We start from the raw sequence: 17,199 nt of genomic DNA, 5'->3' as shown, positions 1-17,199 counted from the left end.
TAAAAAGCATACCATTTTTCACTTTCACATCATGCTCAGGCTGGGTAATATATAGAAAGGACTTCAAGGTGTAAAGGCTGTATGTAAGGCTTTCCTGTCCTACTAAAATTGCATTTGAAGGTATTGAGCATCACCATCAATATCAACCTTTCCTTCATCTTCATATTTTCTTACTTTTACCCTCGCTCTATGATGTTCTGCTTAATTTTTAAGTAACATACATCAAACACAGCCATGTCCATGTCCATGTCGTTTGAACCTGAGCGATGAGAGTGGTGCAGTTGGTCTCCCACCAGTTTTTTAAAGCCGTAATAACTCCTGATTATGAGCATGTCTAACAGATAATGGGTTTTTCTCCTCTCCGCTGCAGGTTATCTATGCACTGAACACGAAAAACGACGAACACGAGGCGGCCATTGCCACTCTGAAGGAGGCCCATGAAGAGGAGGTGCAGCAGATTCTCTCAGAGACCAGAGAGAAGATACTACAGGTCTTTACGTTTAATGTAATTAATTAAAAGACTCTAACTGACGTCTTACTTCTGACTTTTAAATGAAGTTAATGTTCTCTGAGTTACATCATCTGTCCAAGTTGATAAGAAATGTCCTAAAAGTTTACCCTCTACATATGCATATACAGCTTAAATGTAAGGACACTGGACATCATCCATGTTTGGTTTCCTGAGTAGTGAGATGATAGGGACTTGACTTTTACACGTTGACGTGAACACAGAAAGCAGTTTTGAGGGTTTAAACAGTGGTGGAAGAAGTGCTTAGATATCTTACTTGAGTAAAGTAGTTTTATCTAGGGCCTGGCGATAATTCGATATGATAATTTTTCATCTTTTAACGGAATCATATCGCGATGAAATCATATATTAAGATATCATGTTACAAATATGTCGTCTAAATTGATAATAACTAACACAAATCTCCAGAAAATCTGATGTGAAATATTTTCATTTTTATTTTGCACTAAAGTTTGCACAGGATTATATAAAAATAGGCTTTACCATGTGGTTATTTTATATAGACTATTTATTGATTTACCAGAGATGTGGTGAACGTGGTCGTTATCGCGATATAAAATGACCGTATCTTCCAGCTACAAGTTCCATTTTAAAAGTAAAAGTACAAAAATACCAGCATCAAATTTTAAATATCAAAATTAAAAGACCAAGTATGCAGAATTTCATAATAATTCATATTATTTTATTATTATTATATCATCATTGATAGATTCCTGTACATTTTACATTCATTTTGCAGCTGATAAGGTTGAATCTTTTATAATAATATATCATGCTTGATGCTGATTTGCTGATATTATTTTATATTAATAATCTGAATCTGTAACACAACTTAATGTATCAAAAGTAGTGGAGTAAAGGTACCTTAAGTTAAATATGTAATTAATCGCTGCTTCCTGGGAGGAAAAACTAAATAAATACATGTTACAAAATATTTTTAGAATGATTGACGAGTTATTAATAACTTAATGGTTAAATAGATGAATTAGTGAAGCAAAGATTTGTGCTCCTTGAGCTTTTACTCCACAGTCGAAGTCACCCACTGCGGTCACATTCAGGTCGGTCAGTGGATATGAGACAGTGTCACTGTATCTCACAGTCACTGTCACAGTCATCTACAGCTGTACTGAACTACAGTATGTATCTGTATCACTACTGCTGCTGCACACTGCATAATAGCAGCTGATCCACCAGAGAGCCAGAGAGTCGAGATCACATTGAAAACGAACTCATCAATATTTAATATACTGAATATTAATTATTTAGGTCTATATGTCAACCTCCTCCATATGGGAATTAGTTGCTTCCCTGACAGCAGTGTGACGAAACCTCGAGCAGCTCAACACATATATACAGACAGTTACATGCTATACTGAAATCATGAAGGTACCTTTTGATTTATTTTTTATTTCACTTTCATTTCAGTTTAAAAATGAGCTAATGAGCTAAAGTTAATGCACATCAAACAGAAGCCCATAGTGTTTATTTACTGTCACCAAAGAGAGCATATATATAATATATATATATACTGTATATATTATATATATGCTCTGTCCTGTTTGTTTCTGTAGCTTATTTGTTCGCAGAATACTTTGTAATGTTCATAAATGTCAGTAAAGTTTGGTAGAATCTCTAACACAGCTGGCACAGCTAAACAATAGTCTGGCACATGTACCCTGTGATTCTATGTGGTGTCCCGGTGCACAATCAGCTGCAGACTCCAAATACTTTCCATTATGACATTAACAGTACAAGAGTAAGATCAGCGATGAGATGGACCTGAAGAGGCGGATCCAGTCTCTGGAAGAGTCCATGGAGCTCCACGAGAGGATGAAGAGACAGGCGCTGGCTGAGTTCGAGAGCTACCGTCAGAGGGTGGAGGACATGCAGCTCTGCACCGAGGCTCAGGTAGATGAGAGGGAGGATGCACTGTGTGTGTGTGTGTGTGTGTGTGTGTGTGTGTGTGTGTGTGTGTGTGTGTGTGTGTGTGTGTGTGTGTGTGTGTGTGTGTGTGTGTGTGTGTGTGTGTGTGTGTGTGTGTGTGTGTGTGTGTGTGTGTGTGTGTGTGTGTGTGTGTGTGTGTGTGCGTGCATGCACAGGTAGCAGTGCCCAGCATGGTGCTGCAGTCACAGCTGCAGGTAAACGGTACTAATGTCTGTTTCTGTCTCCTGTTGGGAGGCGGGTAAGTCTCTCTTACCCGTCAGCATCACTGCAGTGTGTTTGTCTGGTGATTTGACTTGTTGCATAGTAGAAGTGCACATTTCTTTTTCCGGATTAAATCTAGATTTGATTAAATACATTCGCGCTTACATTTAGCCAAATCTATGAGTCTTAGCTGGCCAGATCAAAAATATGATTTCAATCCGTCTCGCTCTTCCCATTCTACATGTGCATGAGTGTAAAGAGCATAAGAAAAAGATGCATTTTAGTAACAACAATATTGGTTAACCTACTGTATCTAGCTAACAACTATCCATAAATAAAGACAAACACATGGATGATTCCCACCCACTCATTCCTTTTAACGAAAGAGAGAGAGAAAACAATGAATAATGTAATGTATTTTCTGAATAAGCTCAACTTCCATTAGCCCAGTGGGAAGACCCTTTGAGAGGCTATTTCCACATCCTACTTACTGACGTAGCTACAGTGTGAAGAAGTAAATATTGCATATGCAACTTGGAAAGACGGATGCATTTGCACCATTACAACATTGTGCAAGAACGCCTCCCAAGGTGCTGTGAACATCTGAATTTCAATCTTCTGCAAATGCTTTTTACATGCATTTACACATCACACTGTTTTTGATTAGCCATAGAATCTTGTGTGTTATATATTTAGTTTATTATACCATGCCCAAGGAAAATACTTGTTTCTGATTGGCATGTGTTTCTACACTTTTACCACCGTTCTGAATCTGCATGTTGAGTATATTAACTCTCCTAACAATAGCAGCAATAGCAAAGATATTAACTCACAAGGATACTGCTACTATGGGTCAAACTAGGACCCGAATGATACAGGATTTTTGAGACCAATACTGGATTTACAAGAGAATTTAACTGATTACCAATATGGCGACTGATGAGCTGGAATGAAAATAGAGCTTTTCTATGTGGATTGTACAAATATGACTCTGCAAAGTTACTCAGAAGACTGCTTTCTTAAACAAATAACTCTATTAAAGAATATTTAACATTATTATCCATTTTATATACAATGCATTACATTGTCAGCCAAATCTTTACCTATAAATAAAAATAGAATAGACTACTAAATAAAGATCAGTATGTTCAGTATCAGTCAGTTGCTGACGACAACTAAATCACCCAAAGCATCGTTTTCTGAGTTTTATTTTTTATTTTTTAAAGAAATCAGTGCATATCAGATCACATATACGCTGATGACGATATATCGGTCTGGCTCTGGATGCTATATTTCTCTACAAGCTTGCATGTTCAGTACTCAAAGACTTGGTCCAGTATGAGACCTTCAGTACACGTAATGCAAGCCAACACTAAAAACATCTTCTATAGCAGCAGGAAACACTGAAACATGTCTGTCACCGCACAATGGGCTGGACCCCCTGTATGTGCGTTGGAATACTGCACAAACAAACACTCTGCAACAGAAATTAACTCCGCTGGAAAAACACCACGGAGGTGTGGTGGTTACAGTCTGGGTTAGCAGTTTCACGATAAAACACAGTAAAATTCCCAACGGTTAGTAGTACTTTTCAAAATTGTAACTATTATTAAAACCATGTTTGATTACCACACTTGGAAAACTCACTGTCAAATAAAATGCTACTGTTTTCTTATCTTCAGTGTGGTCAGAAATACCTCTCTCGGACACACAGCGCCACCCTTCAGGTTAATGCACTTTTGATGTGGTTCTTACATGTTTACATAACTGACTATGATATAATGTTTATGCAAACAAACGCTCAACATTTTATTAAGCTGTTTCCAATATAAAACAATGATAATATTTAATTCACAAACTTTCATTGTCAGACTAAAGTTTTGTCATCGAGTGCATCTTCATCAGAGGTAAACAAGACAAAGCATCACAATCTCTTTGATAACCTGCGCTAATGTGAGACTGATTCTGCACAACGTCACTGGAGAAGTTGGGAGGAAACAATAGGCTGCCTCATCAGTAACAACACATGTTCAAATTATCTGAATGCAGGATATATAAATAAAGCATACCAATACCACTCCACTAATAAGCAATTAAATAAGCCTGAACCCAGGCTGGAAGAGTAGAGAGGGAACAATAAACAGAGCAAACAGTAATGCTGAAGTATTATTATTTCTTGACATGTGAGCGTCTCTCCTGTCTTCTTCAATATTGCCCTGTTGTGAGAACACTGGACAGGTACAATTTCCTCTGAAGCAATTTGAAGCAACTCTCCTCTCAGCTCTCTGCTCTCTCACTACTGCACAGCAAAATCAAAGGAAAAGTGGCAGAGGAGTACCAGGCTTCTGCCTTGTATATTATTCCTCAGGACAACACCTTAAGTATGCACTTACAGAATAAGTCAGCCAGTGTGTGTGCGTGTGTGACCTTTTCCCTAGTTGTGTGTGTGTATAGACAGTGAACATTGTTACATATCGATACAGTTGTCAACAGGATGAATAGACAGATGGATGACATTGTGATATCGATTTAGACACAGAGGGTAGAGGATGTGCAGCTCAATGTTCAGGTACAAGAGAAAGGGGGATGATTTTTGTTGTTGTAACTGATAAATGTCGTATTTCTGTTACTTCATTTAGTAATAATTCAATTTCAGTATCAGAAAATCCTTCTGTTATTTGATTCCAGAGCAGGCAGAGGGCTCTGTGTAGCACAAAATTCACCATCCAAGTGAACCTCAGGTACAAATTGCACCCAGTAGTTAGTTTGTGTTGCTGATTGTGTAATTATCAGCTGCCTTCATAAATTAAATGCTAATTTCAGGCTGTGCTGGCAAATTAAATGAAAGGTGTGAATGTAAATGATGACAAAAATATGTTTCTCATTTGCTTCACCTGCTGTATGTAACTGTGAATGTAGAGCTAAAGTCATTTGTTGTATACCAATATCAATATGTAGGCCCTACCCCAAAGAAAATGCTACATCAGTGCTATATGATGTTCTATTTTGTTAGATTTGGACACTGATCCATGGTTTGGTTCTGTTCAGGTGGTTTCAGTTGTATTTGCTGGTTTCCAGTGCTAATTTAGAGCAGACAGGTTGAGAGACAGATGGTCAAATTCCCTTGAGTCGATATACATCACCACCTGGCTTGGAGCTCTTTTAAGATGTTTACCCACTGTGTAAGAAGCCTACAAACCCACAGATCAATCCACCAGTTAGCTCAGTCTTTATTTGTTCCTATCTTCTTTGGCAGCACACGCAGCGTGTGGTCTCCATGTCGAGGGAGGTGGAGGAGATGCGACGGTCCTTTGAGGACAAGCTGCGTACGTTCAGCCAGGCTCAGACCCAGTTTGAGCAGGAGAAGAGGGCCGCTCTGGAGGAGCTGAAGGGCCAGCACAGACAGGAGGTCCAGGAGCTCCTCCGCAGCCACCAGAGTCAGAACGCAAACTACAGCAAAGACCAGGAGAAACTGGGCCAGCTCCACAAAGCTGAGGTAACACACTAACTACTGCCAAAGTAGAGCAGAAACGAAAGCAACAAAGTAACAACAGAGGAGACCAGAGGAAAGTGGGACAGCAGTGATTCCTATGTTATTATCTGTCAGGGAATTAACCAGGAATGGCTGTCATTGAAATTCTTAATTTTTTTATGTCGTTATCTCGAGATCACGAGTTGATTATTTTATACTATCTCCAGGAAATCGAGGGAAAACAAGATTCTTTTTGTTTTTCTTTTAAGATCAATTTTTGGCTTTTTATGCCATTATTTTTTAGGAAAGATTGTCAGGAAATGTGGGTGAGAAAGAGACAGTAAGACATGCAGCAAAGGGTCGCTTTTCTGAGTTGAACCCAGGCCGCTGCAGTTCGATCTCTGCTTTAGTAATTGGGTTCTACCAGATAAGCTACTGTGCGCTCCAAGATAACGAGATACATAACTCGTTATCACAATCAAACATTGTTTCCTTTCATTACTGATACAGTTTATCAGAGATCAGAAGTCCAGAAGTCAGTGACAGAAGTAGGATACATGCCTGATTACATCGTAGTTTTCAAGATAATGTGTTAACAAAGATTTTATATAAAATACACATGAAATAAAATGAATTGGCTCATATTCAGAGGAAGTATGAAGCATGTTGCTTTGTCCCTTATAAATCATAAAGAAAACACCACTAAATTGTAAGGGAGATGTCTTTTATTCTTTGGTTTATGGGTTGCTGTTAAAACATTTTAATACATATTTCTGACATTGAGAGATACATTTGAAACTATCTCCAAGCATGCCAAATTTTGACCGCTCCAAACTGCAAGACACGGGAACCGTCTGATGTGTTACAGGTGGATTCACTGACGGAGCGGGTGGAGGAGCTCAAACAGGACAAGAAGAGACTGGTGGAGGAGTACGAGGCCAAACTCAGCAAGGTACAGTACCGTAGCCACTGAAGAGGATGCACACTGCAAACCACCTGGGGGATGTTTCCTGAAAACATTTATAGTAGAGTATCAAGCTCCTAATGCATCTTTACAATGAAAAATGAAATAAATGCATGAGATAATAAATGGCAGCAAATGTGCATTTAACTGAAAAAAGATCACTGAAATTCCTCTGAAGTAGATCTGTTATCAACGTTTGTTGAAGATAAAGAAAGAAGAAAGAAAGAAATGTAACAATGATAATACAATTTAAAGAGAAGTTACTGTTTAAAACATTCATTTTAATATCTTTTTGTGGTAAACTATCCAAAGATTTAAGGGGTCTATTGATACTGTCGTGTAAATGTCTCCTCTGGAATTGTTTAAACATCGCAATCAATAAACACTAACAGTAAAAAAGGCTTTGCTAAAAGAAGTAACACTTCAAAATAACTAGAAGTAGATGAATCTGCGCAACTGTGTTGACCTCGCTGGGATTGAGGGCAGTGATCTGCAGAGTCATGTACAGAGAAAGCAGAATGGTACAATTTAAGAGCTGCATTTAGAAGCTATTCATTTCAATAAAGAAACGCCTCCTCTTTGACAATGAACACTGTCGGCCAAAACATCCTGGCTTCAACTTTCACTTGCGTTGATTATTTTTCGCAGGAGATTGCATTTCGATGAGAAAGCTTTTGAAACCGTCTAAAATGTTTTCCAATCGCAATCACATTTTTCATAAAGAAGAAAAGGGCAAAAGTTGGTACATGAGTTAAAAGAAAGCATATTGTCCATGCTAGATGATTTCTGTTTTATACTTTCATTGATCTGTTGGTGAATAAGATCAAATAACTAGCTAATAGATATCATGGTGAAACTTGCACTGTTGCTGACTTACATTAAGACAAATATGTTTTAATATCACAAGTTTGCTGAAGTATTGCGTTTAGAAAGGGAAATTATGCTTTGTCTTATTAAGTGAAAACACATTTCATATTCAAAGGTTTTTACAGATATCTCTATTTATCACAACATAAATCAGGAAATATTGACAGCCCTAACAGCCATGTTTTTAGGAATCAAAAACATCCTTTAAATCAGGCTATGAATGATATCTGAACAAATCATCTCAGAATATAGATACGAATAAAAGTGAACAGCTTTTAAAGATGTGGATTGTCAAGTACATTTTTTGAATGAAACTTCCCCTGTTGATTAATTGCTTAAAGATAATTTTGTCTAGTATTCTAATGCTAAGTTTTGGTGAATATAGGATGAATCCACAGACACAAATGTGTATTTTAGGTGTTTTTTCCACTAGTCTGAAAGAAGACATGTTATAGAAGCAAATAGCCATTATGTTTTTGCCTGTAATGTACCCAAAGATGTTCTTTCACTCTCCGTCTGTCTGTTTCCAGGCTCAGGCCTTTTATGAGCGCGAGCTAGAGGCCATGAAGAGAACTCAGCAGCTGACTGCCGACAACCTGTTGGCATGGAAACGCACCGAGAGCGAGCTGCGGCGGGAATTCCAGACTCAGGAGGCGGCGCTCCAGAAAACCCTTGGCAAACTGAGGGTCGAGTTGGCCAGGGTCACGGATGAAGCTCGGGAAAACCGGGAGAAGTCCCACAAGCTTCAGGCGTCACTCACCAACGCTGAGAGCAACGTCAAGGTGAGTCCAAACTCCCAGCTGCTCATTCAGACACTGGACAGGACTGTACCGGGGCACAGACACAGTGCCAGGACATCCTGTCATTTAATCCAATAACGTTTAGAATTGGCAATATTCTGATGATGTTTTACGGCCAGCCTACAAAATTGGTCCGCTGTAATGGATGATAAAATGGGTACATAAAATAAAATGGATATATGGGATAAAGACGCGATAAAAGGGGCAACAGTTTGCATTGGTAGTCTCGGGTTGATTCTTCATTTTTACAGGTTAAATTACAACAAATGGATGTTCAACAACCTGTCTATTTCTGACATTAACCTCTGTCCATACATTACATCCACATTTATCACTATCTAACACTTTGAGAGCTTTATTAAGCTGAAAAGTCCAACATGGCTGTTGCATTTCAACCAGTTGTCTATGTCAATTATATGCATCACAGAGACTATAGCCAGGAAGTTTTATATAAAAAAACAATCTTTATTAATCAAATATTTATTTCAATTTGATGTTCCAACTTCCCTCCCACGGTACCCTGCAGAGTTTTGACAGCAAATAGCACTAGCAATGTTTTTATTATTGGGTCCTTATTTCTTTACGTATCGTGCACAAGTGTAAGCCCATGGTCATCATGATACACGTTCCAGGCATCACTTTCACTCTTTTCCGCTGATCAAAAGTTGTAACACGCAAATAAACATAACGCTGCTCCAGCCAAGGCAGTGAAGAGGAAAACTGCAAGCAAGAAAACATGGATGTTAATGGTGCATGGTATAAAATATTGAAAAAAAAAAAAAAAAAGGTTTGCAAATGTTTTATGAAACGGGAATGTACTCAACGTTGAACATGATACTGATGATGTACTTAAAACGGTTTTAGTGTAAGCCCTATAGTGTTGTGTACATGTTTGTTATTTATTATTTATTCTTAACTCAGTGTGCCGTGACCAAGCCCCCACCACAGCCACTTCCTGGTTGATCGAGTGCAAAAGTGCCAAAAACTGAAGTTCTCTGAATGTCCAAGGGGCAGGTTTCATAACAGAGCAGTTTCTCATTGCCCCCCATGTTAAACAGGCCGATTCCAAAGCATAATTAAACCTGTTTAAGGCCTGGTACAAAAAAAACATTCTAGTCTGTATTTTTACACTGTAACACCGAGGGGAAGGGGGGGTATGAATAATTAGGGGTGTGGTCTCTTGAGTGACAGCTAGCCGCCGGCCCTCACTTCTCCTCAGAGGTATACTTCAGCCAGACGGAGGTATCGCCCTCCCCAAACGTCACATACATGCCCTCTTTTGGTCAGAGGAAATGAGGCAGAGTCAAAGTCTGAAAAGATGGCGACTCCTGTAGGCGAGTACGATTGGATCAAGTTGAGAGAACAGACTCCAACATCCATTTTTTATACAGTCTATGGCCGGTTTCAATTCACAGTTTTAACCATCTAAAATGGTCCCTGTACACTGGACTGCTGTATTCATTCTTCTACTGTCTCAGTTCTGTAAGCCCTTTGGAAGTAGGCTCACACATTATTATCTCCACGGTTCAAAATAAAGTTGACATGTGCTCCAGGGGAATTGGTTAAGTAGGTCTGTTTTGTTGCTATGATATGCTGTGAAGTTTGTGTGAAATTATTACTGATTGCACAGAAAGACAGGACCCCCCCCCCCCCCCCCCCCCCCCCCCCTCCCAGCGTTACTGAAAATATGATCAAGGTCAGCAGTGGCTGGTGTGCCTGGAGTTAATAATTCAATTCGTTTTCAGAGCAATTAACCGTAACCCAGATAAAGGAACGACAACGGAGCAACAGAGCAGAGAGCTGGAAACCAACTTCACTTCACTGCTTTTCTAGATTCCCTCATTTGATACGAGATTCAAGGCAGGAAAACAGATATCAGAGGGTAGAAACAACTACTGAGCTGATATCTTGTGTTGTTACAAAGGCAGTATCACAATAATCTCCCAATAACAGCCTCAGTCTGCGAACATATCTTTGAATCCTTCAACTCCTGCTGTGAGGTAACAGATTTAACCTTAACAAGCTCACAGCAGACGCTTAAATCATTCTTTTGGTATTTGCAATACACACGTCACATCTTATTGTCATTCTTGCCTGTTGTCAGGAAGTATTTTGTTTCTATACGGGAGCAGAGTGACATCATTTAGACTCTCTTCACTTAATTTGTTTTCACTCTGTAAAATTAAAATTGCTGCACCAAATCAAAATGTTCCCCAGTCTCAGGAGGCACAATTACTGCATGGGCATACTTCAGGGGTAGAAATAGTATCATCAAATATCAACTCAACACCAGTGGATAGCACTTGTAGTTGGTGTTGAGATGCTGCGCCGTCTTGCTTCAGTGTGTCAGTGTTCTCTGTCATCCTCCTTTAGCTCGTGATTTAGGAGGCAAATCTCCAGAGAAATGTAGCCAAATGATCGCTTGGAGAAACTTAGACGGACGTTATTAATTGTCGACTGTTCTGTGGGAAAATGCACACCAAAAATTTACAAACTATCCCCCGAGTGAAAAACTCCACTCAAGCTGTGTTAAATTGCTGCTGTCACCGTCTCTGGACTAAATCTTTCACTTCCAGGTAAAGTCTATCTGCACTGGTTGGGTTAAACAATAAATCATCTAAAGCACCGTTTTCAAGGCTGTTTGTATTTAAATGGCAATTCAGGATTCAGCCATATCCAATAAAAGATGACTGACAGAAGTGAGTGTGTGTGTGTGTGTGCGTGTGCGTGTGCGTGTGCGTGTGCGTGTGCGTGTGCGTGTGTGTGTGTGTGTGTGTGTGTGAGAATCAGAGGTAATGACTAAATGTTGGTATTTCTCTTTTAGCCCAAATAAATCGACATAGACGCAATTAATTCAAGTTTTAAATTATTTTTTCCCTCCTCCAGCGTCAGACTTAAACAGATGAGTTTGTACATTGTTCTTGTACTAGTACCCCGCTGAGAGAACATGTTCTCTAGCCGTTGCTGAAAATAGTTCCTAACAAATGCACTTTTACTTCCCGTTTGAACACTGATTATTAAAAAAGGGTTCAGTGCTCAAGAGTTGTAGGAAATGTATTTGTTTGTGTTTTACGTAGATTTACGTCTTCAATAAGAACAAATGGGCTTAGAATGACATCAGACCTTTTAACTTTTAACAGCTTCTTGAAGAAGTGAGGTTTGAATAAAATATACCAACACTCCCTCAAATGTGTCGTTCTGTAAAACTCAATTTGGTCCACATCATAATTTTAACAATCAAAATGTAAAAGCTAACCAAACCAAAAATGTTTATTTCTGCTGTAAAGTTGGGCAAATTAACATAGAGGTCTATGTGGACTGACTCTTTTGGAGCCCTGGCAGCTGAGCCCCGGACACATACAGTGACATAGCTGAAGGACAAATATAATTTTAAGCATCTTACTGATATATTACTGTTCGCTTAATTTAGTATCAGGACAGTCACTTTATTTTATATTCGTTTTAAAGAAGGATTATACTGTAAGGCCTACCTCACCGTAACCAAATTTATCCAAACTTTAACTTCATTTGGTTCAAACCTCAACCCTAAACCACGTCTTAAAGCTATGGTGTACAATCGGAAAATCAGTCTAGCCCCCAGTAATAGAAGCTCCGGTAGCTGAGCTGCTAAGCTAATCACTAGCCGCTCAAGTTTACAGAGAGGGAGTGGGAGTGGGAGGGGACGAGGCGGGATGAAGAGCAGCAGAGGAGACGAGAAGATTAGATGGAGAGTACGAGCCAAAGGGAGCCTTTTGGACCAGTTGGCTCTCTCTGGTCAATTTCTATGCAGGTCTACGGCTGATGGACTGAATGGACTTTTTTGGTTCTTTTTGCTATACATATTGTGTAGATCTGACTAAAGGACCACAATTGCCTGTTAATAATAATTACCAATAGTTATTAACCCTCAAACACATTTGAGTAATGAGGACGGTACAATTTTTCCAGAACAGTGTGTGTTTGACCCGGACATCCACCCGACCTCCTCCCTAAAAGAACTTGCAGATATTACCGTCTATAATTTCACATTGGAGTCAGTTGCAGAAATCAAAGGGTGCAAAAACCTTTGAATATGAATTTTTTCAGTGGTTTGTAGAAACTTACAATGTCAGTTACTTCTGGTGGTCAGGCTGCTAAAGCTGTAATTGGACCTCACAAAGATGAACAACATGGACGAGACACACACACACACACACACACACACACACACACACACACATCTAATTTGTGACTCCTCAGTGGTTATTATCACACTGAGGTTTCTTTGTCTTCGCTGTAACAGCAGTAATTAAGGTGGAGGCAGGCCGTTTGATGGGATTGAAAGATGTGAAATTGCCCCTCATGAAATCCTACAGAGTGCTAAATCACATAGCTACTGTACCGTGTGTGACTGTGTGTGTGTGTGTGTGTGTGTGTGTGTGTGTGTGTGTGTGACTGTGTGTCAAATCCCTCCCTGAGGTCTAGTTCTTATTAATTGAACAGCAGTCAGCATTTACATTCTTGATCCTCAGTATTAGTAACATGCTACCAATATGCTTGATTCTGAGCAAACCAGCAGTCCAATATGTCTGAAAATTCAATGTTGGCTTCAGATTGTACATCCACTACATTTACAACATAATTATAACATAAACATTACAAGTTTTATTTACTAATCAAGAGCATGTGGATGTTCTTAACCCTAACCCTAATCCATAAAAAAGTAAAATGAAATAAGTCATAATAATTGTGTGTGCATGGTCAAAACAGGAACAAATGTGTTGCATTCATTCTTTGAACGAAGCTTGATGAAAGATTTTTCTTAAAGCCTGTGTTTGACTTTTCAGAGCCGATACTTTATTCAGTGGTGCCAATACAACTTTTTCCAAAAATGCAAGTGTTTCTATGCCAGTAATCCCCTTTTCATTTCAGGTTTTCACTGCCAAAATCAAAAGTCACCGACTGACTCCATAAATCCACATTGACTGACAAGGATCAATGCGTTCACTTAAACGGCGCTCTGGTTTTCTGTAATGTTTCCTCATGTGTTTCCTTTTCTTCCCCCTCTTTGTCAATGTGATTCCTCTCCAGGACTTAACCAAGCAGCTGGATGAGGTGACCCAGAACTCTGAAATTGTGGAGATCCGTCAGAAGGAAGCCGAGTGTGAACTAGAGGCAGCCAGAGACCGTGTCCAGCAGCAAGCGACTGAAATACTCCTCAAAGCCAGTAAGACCCACTCACATTCATAATACCAGTGAATACACTTCCTGTGCTTGTCATGCAAACACATCAAACATATCCACTGACGGCTCCTCTCATCTCGTCTGAGGCATCATGGCCTGGAACACTTTAATGGCGTATATACAAGCTAATGGTATACCCGATCCCGCTGAGGCAGAAGAAACCCTCCTCTCATCAATTATTCCCAGTTTAAGGTGTGAGTTTGTTGGGTAAATTGTTACTGTACGTATTTCACTACTTTGTGAAACAACATTGCCTTGTCTGAAATGTGTGAGCAATGGCGGCAACTTAGTGCAGAATTATTCTCGGCCCATTAGCTCCTCTGAACTACTCGTGCCCAAGGAGAATGCTTTATTACTTTCCTCTGGAGCTGCCTGGAGACAAATAACATCCAGCTGGTGAATGTAAATATGCAGATTGTAGCTCCTGACTTTTTTAAACCGTTAAGGGAAAATAGTTTGTTTCTTGGTTCCTTTGATTCATTGGTTAGTTTGTTTTGAAGTGTTGTTGGTAACTTATATTATTAAAGGAAAAAAAGTGTATTACTGTCCATTAAGTATAGTTTATTACAGTTTTTGGCCATCATTTCCATTGGTCACTCACTAAACTAATTGCTGATATATGAAACCATGGCAACATCTGCATCATAACTGTGTGCTGAATTAAAGAAAGTACAGTCGGTCAAAGTCAACCAGGAGGTTGCTCTGTAGACTGTGGTGGCTGTTTCCAACAGTAATAATTTTATGGTTTGCCGTTGTTTTATCTGGCAAGTAAATGGCTCTAACCTGGTTGTTTTTCTTGTCCTATCAGACTTTAACTTGATGAGTGTCATGGCCGAAGCAGGTTTGAGGACCCAAATGCAGACAACAGGCAGGAGATCTCAAACCATAAACTGATTTATTTAACTAAAACAGGCACACGGATCAAACAGGGCTTCTAACCCGGAAAACTGACGGACCAGGAACTAAATGGGACTAGGTTATATAAAGACTAGTCTTATCAAAGACAGGACACAGCTGGAGAGGGCTGTACGGGCAGGGCAGACAGTCACAAGTGGGAGCAGAGATAGGCAGTAAAACAAGACAGGGCACAAGAGGAGAGAACTACAAAATAAAAGAGGAAACAAACTCAGAACATGATAAACAAACTAGGATCATGACAATGAGCACAATAATACATTGAAAAAACGGCCAACAGTACATAAAATAACTACTTATCTTAAAAGGCCATTATATTGTAGCTGTTTCCAGACTCGCAGCCCGCATCTCAGATTTGTTCAGTGGTTCAATTACACACCCGTAAAATGGAGCATTGGTATGTGTTTCTCTATAAGGCTATTTTACATCAACTTCGATCCTATCTGTTTTCTCTACTGGCTCCTAGAAACACCAGAACCTGCACCACCCGCTCCAGCAGCCGGATTATGTTCAATGTTCCTCCAACCAACACTGTGTTTGGTGAAAGTGCTTTTAAGTATTTAGCACCTTCATCTTAGAATTAACTACAGGATCATTTCAAACTGGAATCCCTCATCAGCATGGGCCGTTTCAAAAGCAGGATTACGGACTTTTTAAATACAATTTGCACATGTACTTTCTCTGAGCACTGATCTGCTGTTTTATTTTGAATGCTGTTTTATTTTGTTGATTTATCATGTTAAGTTGTGTGTCATGTTTAGTTGGGTGTTGTTTTGGTTTTAAATGTGAAACTTGTGTGTTTATGCTGCTGCTAGGACTCCCTTGGAAAAGAGATTTTAAATCTCAAAGGGAATATTCTTGGTTAAATAAAGGGTAATGAAAAAAAAATGAAAAAAAGATCTGGTGAGACAGTCAGTCACTCAGAGCTTTGTTGGCAGGATTTAAAATGTCAACATCTTCCTGCACAGCTAGTTATCTAACTCAGTCCTGGAAAAGAGTGACATACAAATTGGCATAAATATGGTGGTGAGACTGACGCAGCTGTAGAAGTTGTTAAAAGTCAATTTACAGAAATAGCAGCGCTCTTGTTTTGTTGGATTATCTTGAAAAATGTAACAGTACCTTCTCCCAGCAACTGACAGAAAAATGACAAAAGAGGATGGATAGAAAAAAGAAACTGGCTAAAATGAACACAATGTCGGGCTGAGTGAAACTTACTCCAGCATTAAAACTCACTGAAGCTCCAGGACAAAGCTGAAGTGTAACATGCTGACACCAGTTTATTAGTGGCTGGTTGCATCAACAAAAGCCTCCCAAGAATGACAATATGCATATTACAACGCTTTACTCTTCTGCTCACGTCCGTCCGCTCTGTCCTGTCACAGGTCAGATAAGCAGCCTGCAGGCCACCCAGATGACTCAGGAAGCAGCCATCCGGGACCTGGACAACGAGCGGAGCCGGCTGAAGGACAAAGTGCTGAGGATGGAAGAAGAAAGGGAGTCCCTGCAGAGCCAAAGCCAGGCCCTGGACGAAAGACAGAGACAACAGCTGCAGTCCCTGGAGAAGGTGTGTGGTGTGATCTGTATTCACTTCAGACTGGAATAACACTGCTATGAATAACCCATAAGCTATCAAGATGCTGTAACTGAAGTTTCTTCATCCTTCAAATACAGTTAGTCACATTTTCTCAGCTCATATTTTGGAGAATAGGTCCTTGCATAAAAATCTCATTAATCTCTAACACCAAGAAAACTCCACGCAACTAATTTGCATGCATTTTAAGGAAATACAAACTATGTTAACAATGAGTCGGAGAAGCTGGATCCCCACATTAAAGATGAGATTTGTTATTTCAAGAAGGAAGTTTGTGTTCTCTGTGTTCCTCTTGCGACCTTAACTCCTCAGTAATCCCCTCAAATCCAGCCTTTTGGAGAGAAAAGCTCCAAAAATGAAAGGCCATTTGTTTGAGCTATGAAGCAGTTTCTTGCCCCTAAAACTGATTTATTTCTTCAATTCGATTTGATATTTTGTTTTCTTTCGCATTTATATCAGTTTGGCAACACTGACATTTCTGTAATCCCCCTGTGTTATCTGGTGAGGTTGCTGTTTTGTCAGGAAGTATGGGGAACACACAATGTTAAGGCAAGACATAATATATCACCCTTCTTTCAGCCATTCTGTTGCAGAATAATTGTATGCAACAAAGTTAAAATACCTTATGAGCAGATGGGAGTAAAGTCCTGGACCTGCAATCATCAAACTGTTGAAAGTGTCAAACCTGTC

General features: G+C 39.5%; 1 protein-coding gene across 1 annotated transcript in view; it reads left to right on the top strand.

Annotated features, from left to right (window-relative positions):
* The window catches only part of fam184ab (family with sequence similarity 184 member Ab), a gene marked incomplete at both ends in the record, with an annotated part of 143,909 nt that overhangs the window by 56,857 nt on the left and 69,853 nt on the right, over nt 1–17,199 (top strand). The window contains 7 exons of the mRNA XM_083934711.1: nt 371–490; nt 2,279–2,437; nt 5,931–6,170; nt 7,015–7,098; nt 8,508–8,759; nt 13,848–13,983; nt 16,301–16,482. Of these exons, the coding sequence (XP_083790837.1) occupies nt 371–490; nt 2,279–2,437; nt 5,931–6,170; nt 7,015–7,098; nt 8,508–8,759; nt 13,848–13,983; nt 16,301–16,482 (1,173 nt within the window). The remainder of the gene's footprint in view (nt 1–370; nt 491–2,278; nt 2,438–5,930; nt 6,171–7,014; nt 7,099–8,507; nt 8,760–13,847; nt 13,984–16,300; nt 16,483–17,199) is intronic.

Source organism: Echiichthys vipera (assembly GCF_963691815.1).
Source record: "Echiichthys vipera genome assembly, chromosome: 19".
NCBI classification, from domain to species: domain Eukaryota; kingdom Metazoa; phylum Chordata; class Actinopteri; order Perciformes; family Trachinidae; genus Echiichthys; species Echiichthys vipera.
Note: the sequence above shows the minus strand (reverse complement) of the source record. Positions and strands in the feature narration are given on the sequence as shown.